The sequence below is a fragment of the Arachis hypogaea genome, chromosome 13 (genome assembly GCF_003086295.3).
Source record: "Arachis hypogaea cultivar Tifrunner chromosome 13, arahy.Tifrunner.gnm2.J5K5, whole genome shotgun sequence".
Lineage (NCBI taxonomy): Eukaryota > Viridiplantae > Streptophyta > Magnoliopsida > Fabales > Fabaceae > Arachis > Arachis hypogaea.
Genome location: NC_092048.1, coordinates 40,230,889 through 40,243,966, shown reverse-complemented (window position 1 = coordinate 40,243,966; position 13,078 = coordinate 40,230,889). Strand labels below are relative to the sequence as shown.

Below are 13,078 nucleotides of genomic sequence, written 5' to 3'. Positions count from 1 at the left end.
TATATCACAAGTAAACAATAGTTATCCACACACAATACTTTCTTTTAAAATTAAATCAACATGTAATGATAAGTTGGTAACTCCAAACATTTTCTTACAAAATAATTTGTTGTTTGCATAACTAAATAGTTAGAAATTTAATTATTTATATATTTTTATATATTAAATTAATTTTTAAGATAAATAATTTTATAATATAATATTAATTTATTTTATGATAAAAATATTTAAAATTTATTTTTTTTAAAAAAATACATAAAGTGAAATATTGTGTAATATTAGAGAACCATAAAAAGTTATTGTTTTTGGACATCACTTAATTATTAATATTTAAAAATATAAAATAAAATATATTATTAAATTATTAAACAAAAAATTAAATTAATAATTAAGTAATGACCAAAATCAATAAATTTTAATTGTCCTTAGCATTTTTCTTTTACTTATTTGTGCAATATTGTGCATTACTAAGGAAGAAAAGTTTTTTTTTTTTTGGTTTAAACTCATCATTGTTATGTACAAATAGTAATACTTTGAAACTGGACTAGCCCACTAAAGTGGATGAATCATTCTGTCACCAACAATCATAAGCAATTTATTTAAGAAACTCATTAAGCTTAATGCCAAACAAATCATCAGGTATTTCAAGTTTCCAACCTTGATCATATAGAATTTCAAGATAAAATCTTTATATTAATATATTATTCTATTCAATCCATTCTTTGGTTCCATTTCAACAACTCTGCCTCTTCAATCAATGATATATGTATTCTAAAAATCTTCTTAAACAGCATATCATAAATAATAAGTAGACAAAATAGTATTTCATTTAGTAATTAAGAAAAACCTGCTATGAGAATCAACCGTGTCTGTACAAGTACATTGATATTATAACAAGATGCTGCTCCTACTTTTGAAGCATGCACTCAACAGATTCCATCAAACAGCTACATATAACAATTTTCTGAGGCTCTACCTTAAATAGTATACAATCACTAGATTCTATGGACATTTTAAAAAAGATATATAGAAACCCAAAAATAAATACAATGAGTAAAAAGGAACTATAAACAGATGAAATAATAATTAAATTAAAACAAACACATTCTATAATGAAAATTAGCAAGTTACACAAAAGGCTAGCTATTACTCCCAATAATTTTACATATTCTTATGGACCATAAATTTTACAATTCCCCTCTCTCTCTCTCTCTCTAACCAACCCCCCAAAGTCAGTTTTTTCTTCAATCCATGAAGTAGTTAATTTGGATATTCTTGGGCAAACATGAATTCATGAACCCGCCACCACCCCCACTACTATTATCAAATTTACTATTATATCCTTTACCATTACCACCCCCCAAACAAAGTGTAATATTAAAAACTATACCCTCCTTCCCATGATCACAGTTAATAACTGTCTCTAATAACTTGTTTTGAAAAATGTCTTTCAGCCATTTCTCAAACACGCTGTTAGTAAAATTACCACACCCAACACCAATTTCCTCTATCACCTTTTCATCTACATTGAACTTCACCATCTTCTTCTCAAAAACCTCATCAAAAGACTCTTTGATCTTGTTCAAAAAAAATTCCTCTTTTTCTTTCAATCTAGCTGGACTTTGGTTGAACTCAAACCTGTTCTCAATTGATTCAAGGAACCCATTTGAGTTCATGTGTTCAGCCATTGTATCCCTGGTTAAATCACTTGAAATTGGGCTACTCTCATCTTCTTCTCCATCATGGTAGTCTTCTTCATCTGCTTTCATGTTAAGATCAAGGGTATTGGAACTCGATTGTCTTGAAAAGTCTTTCTTCTTGTTTACTTGTCCCTGAAGCAACAAGTTCTCTTCATTCTCTTCAATTCTTGGACTCTTGTTAATCTTTCCAAACAAGTCTAGTTCATGAGCCCTTCTTTTCTTGTGGCCCAAGTAACAATCAGCTGCCAATGATGAAGATGAAAAATCCATGGTGCTAGCCTTGGTTTCAATCTTGAACACCAAATTCATCACCGATGAGTCCTTGTCCTTGTTCTTGATCACCTCATCGCCGTCGACCCCACCCGAAGTCAAAATGAATATAGCTTGCTTTAGATTCTCGTCTTTTTTGCTTAAATTCCCAAACTTTGATGCCTCAAACTCATCACCAACAAACTTCTTGAACCGGGAATCGGCCAAATCGAAATCTTCAATTAAAACAACAACCTTCTCTTTGGTTCTCAGTGATGTAGCAAGAACTTCAGGAAATATGGTAACAGAAGAATGCCCCACTTTCTTCATATCCAAGTGAAGGAAAACATCATCATGATTATCCACAAGGCCGAATCCAAACACGGATTCAGCGATGGCACGCGCCAACCTTGTTTTGCCAACAAAGTCATTCCCCTGCAAAAGAAACCATTGTTTCTTTGTTGTTATTCCTGAATCAAGTTCAACCAAGGCCTCTGCTATTGAAGGAAGTGTTTCAGATTGCCATGGAACATTTTCCTGCAACACTTTACAAATATGAGCTCTACTTTGAAGTACCAGTGTTTGGCCCGAACCATCATCATCTCTGAAATTTGAATTTCCAAGAGCCAGAGAAATATTTACTTCTTGATTGTCCAAGGTGGCTGATCTTGTTATTGATTCTTGTTTTTTCTGAGTGACCTCGGTGAAATTGAACTCAATGGTAGAGCATGATTGTTGGCGCCGGAACCGCGGCACCAGGTGGTGGTGGTGGTGGTTGTTGTTGGAGTTATGATGATGATGATGAGGCAGAACAGGATCAGCAAAAGATATGGAAGTTGAATTTGAATCTGGGAAGAGAGTGTTTTGATTTGGCCACCATGGGTATGACGAATTGTAAGGATAGATCTTTGCATTGTTATTGTTACCATATTGCCCAAGTTGTTTGCTATGGTGGAGACAGTTGCAAAGTCTGTTCCATTTTCTCTTCAGCTCTCCCAATTCATCCTGAAAATAAATAGTTTAATTCAGTTGTTAAATAAGCCACTATTTCTCAGTTAGTTGAAATGAATTTAAAGGCCACCGTTTGTTTGATTAAAAAGATAAATGTTTTACTCAGAAATCAGAATAGAATGTAAATTGAAATCCCATTTAACAGCGGATAATGGATAAGTTGGCATGATATTCTCTAAAAAATCTCACTTATTCTTGATTTTTTCTTAAAAACATAAAAACTTTTTACAATAAGGAGTGTCAGACTTTAATTTTGATACATTGACTGTAAAGCGTTCTGTATAGTTGTGCAATCATATGTTCTTTTGGATGACCATTACCTGATATTACAAAATTAGATGCCCAGGGCATCAAAATTAAAAAATAAATGTTTGAAAAATTAAAATATTTTTTGTTGTCAACAAATATCATTCTTTTGAACATTTACTAGCAATATCATTGTAATAAACATTGTAACTTCAAATGACATAATAGTCTAAATCTTAATTTCTTGTAAAGCTGCTAAAGATTGTGTTTAGTACCTTCTGATAGGATTCGGTGGTATGTGTCTGAAGCCAAGAAGGCAAGAGTTTCTTGTGTCCTGGCTTGAACAACCCAAGTTCTTTTTCATAATTGGACGCACATTCTTCACAACAATTCAGTTTTTCTTCCTCGTCGTCCTCCTTCTTGTTACTCAAGTGCATTATGTCAAACATGTGAGAAGAGTTGTGGGGCATGCTCATCTTCGAATCATACACACTGAAATTAAATAATAATGAGCAATCAAAACCAATTATTATAATGTTATTTTTTAATTATTAAATAAATATATATATGATGCATGTGAGAATCCGTAATGTCTAAGATGTTAGAAAGTGACAAAAACAAAGTGTAGCAGAAGCAGAAAGCCAGAAAGGTATTGCGTTGCTTCACTTCCACCTTACCAACCAACCAACCAACCATGTTTTCTTTTCTGGCAGTGGCATATTGTTCAGGGAGACCGTACACCCCCCCCCCCTTCCCCCCGCCCGGGCTTAGCAACAAACACTGCTTCCTAAGCATGTTTAAGAAAGTAATTAAGGGAATGAGATGATTATACCTGGAAGTAGCATGGAGAGTCAAGGCAAGTCGAGCTGATGATGGAACAGGAACAGGCTGAAGAGCCCAGTGGTTCTCAAGAGGTGGCTCCCTTCTTTGACACTTTATATATGTTTGGTAACTCGCTGTTCCCATTAGCCACACCTTCTTATTATTACTATTCTTTTCATTAAACAACTTCCCAATCTCTTGTACTACATGTTCAACTTCTCCTCCTCCTTCACCTTCCACCGTCCACTTCAAGTCCCCAACATAGAAAATGGCACCTCCTCCTTCTACTTTTCTCTTCAGTGCTGCGAGCTTCATTTCCACTTCCTCCCTTTTCATCTGCCCTGAGAATTGGAACTTGATCAACTCTGTGTTCTTCAGCTCATCAGGTACATGGCCTCTTTCAAGCTTCACCATCAGTTCCGCCATCACTGCCTCGCTTATCGACAAAGAGTCGCCAACTATCACAGTGTTCCTCTTCTTGCTTAACAGCGCATTAAGAACCGCCATCATGTCTTCCTTGTTGCAAGACTTGTGCTGAGGGGAAAACAGCATTGCTGAAGATGGAAGGTACTCAGAAGAATTACCACCCAAGAAATGATGGTGCTGGTGCTTGAGGGTCTGCCTGAGAGTGCTGAAAGTGTTGGTGTTGTTGGAGTAGAAAACAGAACAAGGTCCAGCAGCAGAAGAGGAATGAGAAGTTGGAGAAGAAGAAGAAGAAGAATCTTCAATATTAGTCTTAACAGCGGTGCTGGAAAATCCAGCTTCTCTCATGACCCGACTAACAGAAGGATCATCAAGAATGGAAATAATAAGGTGTTCAAGCTCAACTTTGATAGCAAGAAGAGGCTGCTGTTGGTGCTGCTCAATGCAGCCACGTCGCTGGTGAGCCTGGGCTCGTTTAAGCGCAGCAATGAGAGCATTGGAAAGAGAGGGATTAACGCTGAGAAAGTTAGGCGGCGTTGGCGTTGTGGTAGGGAGTCTATTGAGAGCGACATTGAAGCAAAGCTCAAGCGCCCTGCACTGAAGAGGGTGTTGCTGGTGGTTGGGAAATTGAGATCTGAGGCATGCTCGGCGGAGAGAGCTGGCTCTCAGAGACAGCAAAGTGGCGGCCACGTGGAGAGGGGTCACCTGTGCATGGCCTCTCCTACGCGCCAACACCAGCGCGTGCTTCACCACTGAAGCCGCCTCCGCTGTGAGCGTCTGTTGCAATGTACAACCTCCTGAGCGCATAACTTGCTAACAACACACCCCCCCTCACCCCTCCCCCCCTTAAGAATACTAATCTCAACTTTCTCTCTCTTTTTCTTCTTATGCTCTTCTTTTCCCCTCTCTCCAAAACACCCCCCACTCTATTTCTCAGCTTCCCTTTGGTTGCTACTTTGGCGTAAGCTTCAACGGAATAATGCGCACTGCACTAACAAAGAGGAATGGAAGTTTTGTTAAGGGCTTTGAAATGCAAGACTACTAGGCCTTACTCGCTTCTTTATACTTCTTCTCGCTTATTTTGTTTTTTATTTTATTTTATTTTTACTCTTTTGCTTTTAGTTTAAACGTTAAAGACGCAGCTTTTTCTTTACTTTTTATTTCCACTTCGTTCCTCTCTTTCTTCTCTTTAGTAGCCTAGAGTTATTATAGAGTTAATTATTCTCTATATTGATAACTATTTATTATCAATTTCTTACTTAAATAAAAAACAACATGCGGTTACAAATATTCTTTGAAAAGAGAAGTAATGTGTTAATTGAGGTCATTCCATTTTTGAGATATTATTTGATGTAATCTTTCGGACCTTATTATTAAAAAAAAAAAGAGAAAATTGACGCAGTGCATATATATGTATAAAGAGATATATATAAAGCTGTTGTTGATTGCAGTCATATCTTCTGCCTATAGATGAAATAGCAATATTATGCATGCATGTTGATCATTATTGTCATGCTACAAAGGGGGGCATAAAACTATTTCATTCTCTGTTGATTGATTATATAACATATACATTATGTATGGTTAAGTTCCTAGCAAATAATATAATTTCTGAGGTTAGTTGTTGTTTAAGAAATCAAATTAAATAATTGGAGCAATAGCACTATATAATGGGGACCCACAACTCAAAATATTTTTTTACTTGGGGTCACAAGAAGAGTAGAGGACATACCCTACTTATTCCACATCATCCTTTGAATAGACAGACAAGCCCAGCAGAAATTCAAAAAAAGGTACTAAAGGAGAAAGGTGAAAAAGTTGGAAAGAAAAGAAACTAGTGTGATCAAAGATCAAAAGGAAAATAAAAAAAAAAAAGTTAAAGTGGTGGATTTATTAGAGTTGTACAGAGAGAATATAAATTTTTTTATAGTTATTTTTTATTATTTTATTATTCAAAATGTGGGTCTTAATTTTTTTAATCTCTCTTTCATTCTATAAGGTAGTGTTTGGTGAAGAGACAAAGACGGAAATACTGAGACTGAGAGACAGAGACTAAGAGACAGGGATTGAAATAAATCTCAGTATTCTGTTTGGTGTAAAATGGGAGACAGGAATTGAAATAAGAATGAAACTCTAATTTAATTTACACAAATGATAAAATTGGAATTAATTAATTGAAATGAAAGTATTTTAGGTATAAAATGTTATTAAAGTTTTAGTCTCCATCTTTAAAAATTTCAGTCCACTGTACTCCTACTTTTTGGAGATACTGAAATACTGAAATTTTAGAGACAAAGACAGAAATTTTAGTATCAGTCTCTGAACTAACAAACACGATACTAAGTCTCAGTCTCTGTCTCAGTACCTCAAAACAAACGCTACCTAAAAGAAAAGATTTGTAAACTTACATCTTTACCATATAATTCATCATATATATTTAACTTTTCTAACTTCCCTTTTTTACTCTCATTGATGTGAATAGTAATATTATCAATTAGTTCATATTAATTAGCAAGAGTGAATTAACTATTAGAAATGCTTTTATTAGCTTGAAATAAAAGATAGAATGTAATAAGGTAAAATACTGTTTTAAAATTGAAAAGTGTACAATTTGATTATTCAATTATTGAAACTGATATTTTGGTTTTGCTAATAATGTATTATTCTACTATTAACTCTTTTTTCAAGAATGTTGGCAAGTTCTTTTATGAATAAATGAGGTCTTGACTCTTGAATTTTAGTTTTTTAAAACAGAGTAAGTTAACACATGGAAAACAATTATGTTAGGTACCAAATGAGGAGTACACTCAAGTAGCCTCTTTTTTTAATATCTTTTAAAAAAAATGTCAATTCAAATTATCATAAAAAATATTTAAACTCTAATGATAAAAAAAAATTTAAAATTTAAAATCTATAATATATATATATATAATCAAATAATAATTAACATTCAAAATCATTTTAAAAATTTTAAAATTATTTTAAAACATAAAAAATCATATTAAAAATTTTAAATTTATTTAAAAAATTCTAAAATTATTTTAAAAATTTATAAATTCATTTTAAAATTTCACTTTAAAAATTCCTAATAAAAAAAATATGAAACGTAACAAAATGAAACATTCTAAAACCTAGCAAAAAATGAAATATCCAAAAAAAAATTTAAAATTTTTTAAGAAAAAATGTCAATTCAAATTATATGAAAAATCCAAAAACTAATAAAAATATTCAAAATCTAAAATAAAATAATAAAAAACATCCAAAATCATTTTAAAATTTTCAAAAATCCCTAATAAAAAGAAACATCTGAAATGTAATAAAAAGAAATATCTAAAACCAAACAAAAATTAAATATTCAAAATCATCTTAAAAATTTTAAAATCTAACAAAACGAAATACAAAAAAGTTGGAAAAAACATCCAAAAACTGACCAAGAAACAAAAAACATCTAAAACTATTAAAAAAATCCAAAACCTAAAAAAAAAATCAAAAACATAAAAAAAAAATTCAAAACTTAACCAAAAAAAACATCTAAAACTAGTAAAAAAAATATCTAAAACCAAGCCGCATCAGCAATAGAAGATTCCTCGCTAATCGTTTCATCGCGACTCTCGGCAAGGTAACATTAGCGGACGTGTGGCGGTCTTCTCTGATCCATGACGTGATGTGATGCGTTCGCGAGGGTAGGGCGCGACAGTGGTCGGCGACACTATTTTCGCGAATGGAGAGTCTATGTCTCTTGTCTCCGGAAGGAGGCCGATGCGTGCGGTCGGCGGTGTGGTCGGGCGGGGAGATGGTGGCAATGTTCTGCGGCATTACGATCACAATGGGAGCTGCATTTCTATCGCAACTACAAAGGGAGGTCGTAGAAATTAGATTGGTTTTTCGGGATTTTTTTAGTTTTTATTAGAAATTTTTTTAAAATTATATTTTTTTTGAACATTGTAAAAAAATTGTTCAAATTAACTACACATACAGTTGATCTCCTAAACTTTTTTTTATTAAAAATAATTATATTATGTTGAAAACTCAAGACGTAAAGTTGATAGTTAAGAGTCGTTAGATAATTTGACTAAATTTTCATCTAACGGCCCTAAACTATCAACTTTACGTAAAATCAATTGCACTTGAGTTTTCACCTTATATACTATTATAGACCAATTTAACTTCAGCCAAATCAATTAAAATACAACAAATTTCATTATATCTTAGTAAAAATCTAAATCCATCTATGAATATCTACTAGATGTATGTGATCATAATTTGGATTAAAAAATTGACACATAGAGCTAATAATTAAGGCTTATTAATAATTATAGTGAGTGAAGATAGAAGGGTAAGAGATAAAAAGCAGATGTTGGTGTCTCTCTTCACGCCAATCCTCGTAGAGAGACAGCATTTTATTCCCCAAGTACCCAAAAAGCATCCCTCTGTCTGCTATCCTTCGTAGCATTATTGCCCTTCTCTCTCTCTCGTGCAGCTGCAATCACCTTTTCTCCATTAATCTCATCTCATTATTTCCAACCACCCACATACCCTTTTGTATTACCAAATAAAGCAAGCACAACTGAGTTACACTGTTATAATGCACACTCAAATTTCTTTGTTCCCTTTAGTAGTGTAGTTTTAATTATACTCGCCAATTCAATTTGATTTCAGTTTTCATTAACTAATCTAATTGTAAATTACCTTGATATTTCTGTGACTAATCTTTATGGGAAAGTCAACATCATGCAAATAATGTGCTTAATTCAATCAACTGTTATTATAAAATATCCTTACGCTGAGAGATTGTGAAATACTTCATATTCGCAAACTATTTAAAAAATTTATTCTTAATAGATATAAGACTTATAATAACTTGAAAAAGGATATACGTCATTGAAAATTAAAAATCAATTAAGTATTATATATTAAGAATTTAGCTAATAAATATTTTAAAAACACATGCTAAAATTAAATAAAAAAAAAATACTAAAAGATCAGTAGAATTTATTATTTTTGTTTATTATTTTAGTCATTATTTTAATTTTTTTAGTCTAGCAATCTAATAATATATTTTAACCTATATTTTTAAACATTAATAACTAACTACTAATAAAAAATAATAAATTTTAATAATTCTTTAATATTTTTGTCTTATAATAAATATAAAATAAATACATTAAAAATTTAAATATTTTATATTTTCAATAAAAAATTTTTAATTAGTAATCTTATCATGTACATACAAGATAACTAAACTCATATATTAAAAAATAATTCTACTAGATAGATAACGAAAATTATAAACAACTTGAACAATTGACAGCATTTTTGGTCCACAAAAAGTAAAAAAAAAAAAAAGTCAATCACAAATTATCCTTACTTTCACCTTTTATATTTTAACCATCCATCCTTTTACCGCCGCATGCCCCCTCCCCAACCCTTATTGCGTCGTCAAATCTCTCCCTCACCAGCCAACTTTAGCGCTGCCGAGCTTCTCCTTCATCAAGCCGTCAGTTTAAAATGAAAATAGCCATCCACATACCTAGGTAAGATGAACATCTAGCAAATATTATTGTATCTACTTAAATCTAATCCAAATTAAATAAACATCCACTTTAGAATGAAAATAACTATTTACATACCTAGTAAATTTAATGAACATCTAGTAAATTTCATTGTATCTATTTAAATCTAATCCAAATTAAATAAGCATCCACTTTAGAATGAAAATAACTATCCGCATACATAGTAAAATGAACAACAATTCAAGGCAGCGGTCCTGGAGTTGTGAACAGCAATTCAAGGCGGTGATCCAAGGAAGGAAATAGCAGCGACTGCAGGAGAACAGGATGGTAAATCAACTATGGGCTGCGACTGTGCGGGTTTTGCGGGACAGTGGCACTCTCGGAAAGACAAACACCTCAGATGATGGCTGCCTCCGGCGACGACGGTGGAATGTGGAAGTGGACCAGCAGCATCTTCATTCGGAACGCGCAGCGCAACGCAAGGAAGAAGAGGACGAACAGCGACTTTGCTTGCATGGTCAGTGGTTGCTGCGGCACGCAGGGGAGGAAGCTGTGATGGCACGGTGGGGGTAGTGCAAGAAAAAATCCGTGCAGCGTGACGGAGGATGCTGGCGACGACTAGTGAGAGATGGGAAATGCAACTAGGGAGAGAAAGAGAAGGTTTTCTAAAGTAAAATTAGGTTAGTTGATAGTGTTTTTTTAAATGGTTTTTAATTTTAAAATTAATTTTATTTTTTTTTAATTTGTTGTTTGTGTTATTTATTGTATGCGTTGTTCTCCTATACTTTCTCATTAAAAAAAAAATTTCAAAACTCGTTTTTTCTTTTTTATGCACTAATTAAGCATTAAATATGTTAGTAGAAATATTATTAGGATAATTAATTTGTGTACAACTCTTGTACATTAGTATTAGAAAATAATTTAGTCTAAAATAGGTGGTTGTAACAAGAGTTATACAAACTTGTTTATTAGCATGCATTTGTGTTTCATTTATTATGCAAAGCTGCGATGGTGGTACCTCACTTGTTGTTTCTCGGTAGCCAGAAAACATTGTCCTGCAAGAGTTTAATAATGGACTTTCAGTAATGTTAACTTTTTTGACTACTTTCATCTCAAGTTTTTCTTACCCCTCCATATATAGATTAGCTAGCACAATATAATTATTTATGCATTATTCGCTCTCGCTTTCCTCAATTCTCCTTTTTGGATATGCGATGCAAGATTTATTTTTATCTTCTGTCACTATAGCTAGGATCTTATCGAGATACATTAAAGGTGGCTAGCTAGAATCTCATGAGATGATCCATACCATAGCATATAGAGCACATACATGTACATACCAATCCATAAAATATAATTGCCGTTTAATTAATTTCTATACCTATAACTGAATCGGTTTGTAAATAAAAGAAATAATCATGCATGCTGCAGGTTGCTTATAACCTACAAAGTAATGACAGGACAATCTTTTTCTTTTTTACCCTAAAATTATTCTCAAAATATATTTTTATTCTTATTTTAAAATATCAACCTGTCACTTTTTTTAACATTTTTTTGTTCTCTACGATTTCTCTTGCTTCTGTCTTAAGATAGTAATGGAATGATACTTTAAAATTTGTATGATAATCTATAGTTAGGAAACCAACATTATATTAATCAATTTCAGTTAATATTATAGTAAGTTGACAAACAAGTTCAGCACAAAATCTACTAAAAATCAGTTTTTGTTGGGTTTAAATCTCAGATTTTTTTTAATATTTTTATTTTTTAGAGTTTCACATTTGTTTTTCTTACAATGAGTGTTGGCTTCAATATTGCCTATTGGCCATACAATATTAACTCTTAAGACTTTCTCTATAATTTAATTTCTCAATTTGAAGTTCCTAAGATCATGGTTAACCCGCAAATCGATATATGAAGTTTTCATGAATGAGATATTCACTTGTTAGAGCTACGTTTAAGTTTTTATTTTAGTTTTTAACATCCCATATGTTTAGCCTTCTACAAAATATAAATAAGGTGGTTATGATGTAGTAGTAGTAGGCTTATTAGCACCATGCAAAATAGTTTTTACTGAGATTTTAGAATGGTAGACCTTGACCAACTGTATCAGAAGGAAACATATGGGTCCTAACGTAGTCACATTAATGTGACCCTTGCAAGATTCGAATAAGCATGATGAGAAAATTAATCATTATATTTGCTTTACTTTTGAACATATCATTTTTTAATAAAAAAGAAAATGGAATATATATATATGGATATCAGATAAATTTTTAAAAGTTATGGGGAGAGCTTGATCTTGGAAGTATTATATAATAACGTGGATTCCAAGGTTGGGATCTGTTTCAAGAATTTAAAGAGTATAGATGAAAAAAATTAAGAAAAAAGTAGAAATATAAAACAGAAGATATATAGGGGGGAGAAAAAGGTATAATATAGTCTAATTAATCATATTCCTTATTATTCTCCGGTGCATCAAAAGGAGCCAAAGGAATCTGCTAGTTCATGCCTATAACAAAGAATTAGTGCTTCGCTTGAAAGTGTTTGGAAAGAACATTCAAATTGTATAAAGCTTCGAACTTCAAAGTAATAAGGATGATTGTGTAAAGTGGAATACAAGCATTATCTTCTTTTCTTTTTATTCTTTCTTTTTTTTTCGTTGCAATTTTTTTTATGGCCTATAATATCCATATTTCTTTTTTCTTTATGGTGATTAAGAAAGATCAGTATTAGAACAAATTTATATCATCAATAATAATCCCTGAACTTTTAAAATTTTGAGATTAACGGAAAATTATGACATTACTTTTTTTAAAAAAATTAAACTGTTAGAGTATAATTAGAATTAATTAACATCAATTATAATTATTTAGCATATCTGTATATTTATTATAGGATATTACGTTTTTATTGTTTTGATTTTTCTAGCATCTATATATAACCTTGTATATATATATTGTATTATTCTTTAATTTATTGAATAATAGACAACTCTTTCTTCAGATTACTCTCTTGTTTCTAACATGGTATTAAGGGTATATGGTTTTTTTTTCAAGAAAAATCGTTCCTAGCTTTTCATGTTTTCTTCTTCCGACAGCCTCTTTGTACCTG

The 13,078-nt window shown here is 32.0% G+C and overlaps 1 protein-coding gene across 1 annotated transcript; it reads right to left on the bottom strand.

Moving 5' to 3' along the window:
• Positions 1–1,086: 1,086 nt before the first annotated feature.
• On the bottom strand, positions 1,087–5,634 carry LOC112738181 (protein SMAX1-LIKE 5). Its single transcript, XM_025788510.3, has 3 exons — positions 4,039–5,634; positions 3,482–3,698; positions 1,087–2,954 (listed from the first exon to the last, which is right to left on the bottom strand). Exons 1-3 carry the CDS (start codon positions 5,256–5,258, stop codon positions 1,245–1,247), a joined length of 3,147 nt encoding a protein of 1,048 aa, XP_025644295.1. The 5' UTR covers positions 5,259–5,634; the 3' UTR covers positions 1,087–1,244.
• Between the last annotated feature and the right edge of the window lie 7,444 nt (positions 5,635–13,078).

Excerpts from the sequence above, each read along its gene's own strand:
- LOC112738181 (XM_025788510.3), bottom strand. The coding sequence starts at position 5,258 with ATGCGCTCAGGAGGTTGTACATTGCAACAGACGCTCACAGCGGAGGCG. Across the intron at positions 3,699-4,038 it reads ACTCTCCATGCTACTTCCAG|TGTGTATGATTCGAAGATGA; the intron begins GTATAATCATCT and ends ATTTAATTTCAG. Across the intron at positions 2,955-3,481 it reads CCACCGAATCCTATCAGAAG|GATGAATTGGGAGAGCTGAA; the intron begins GTACTAAACACA and ends ATTTATTTTCAG.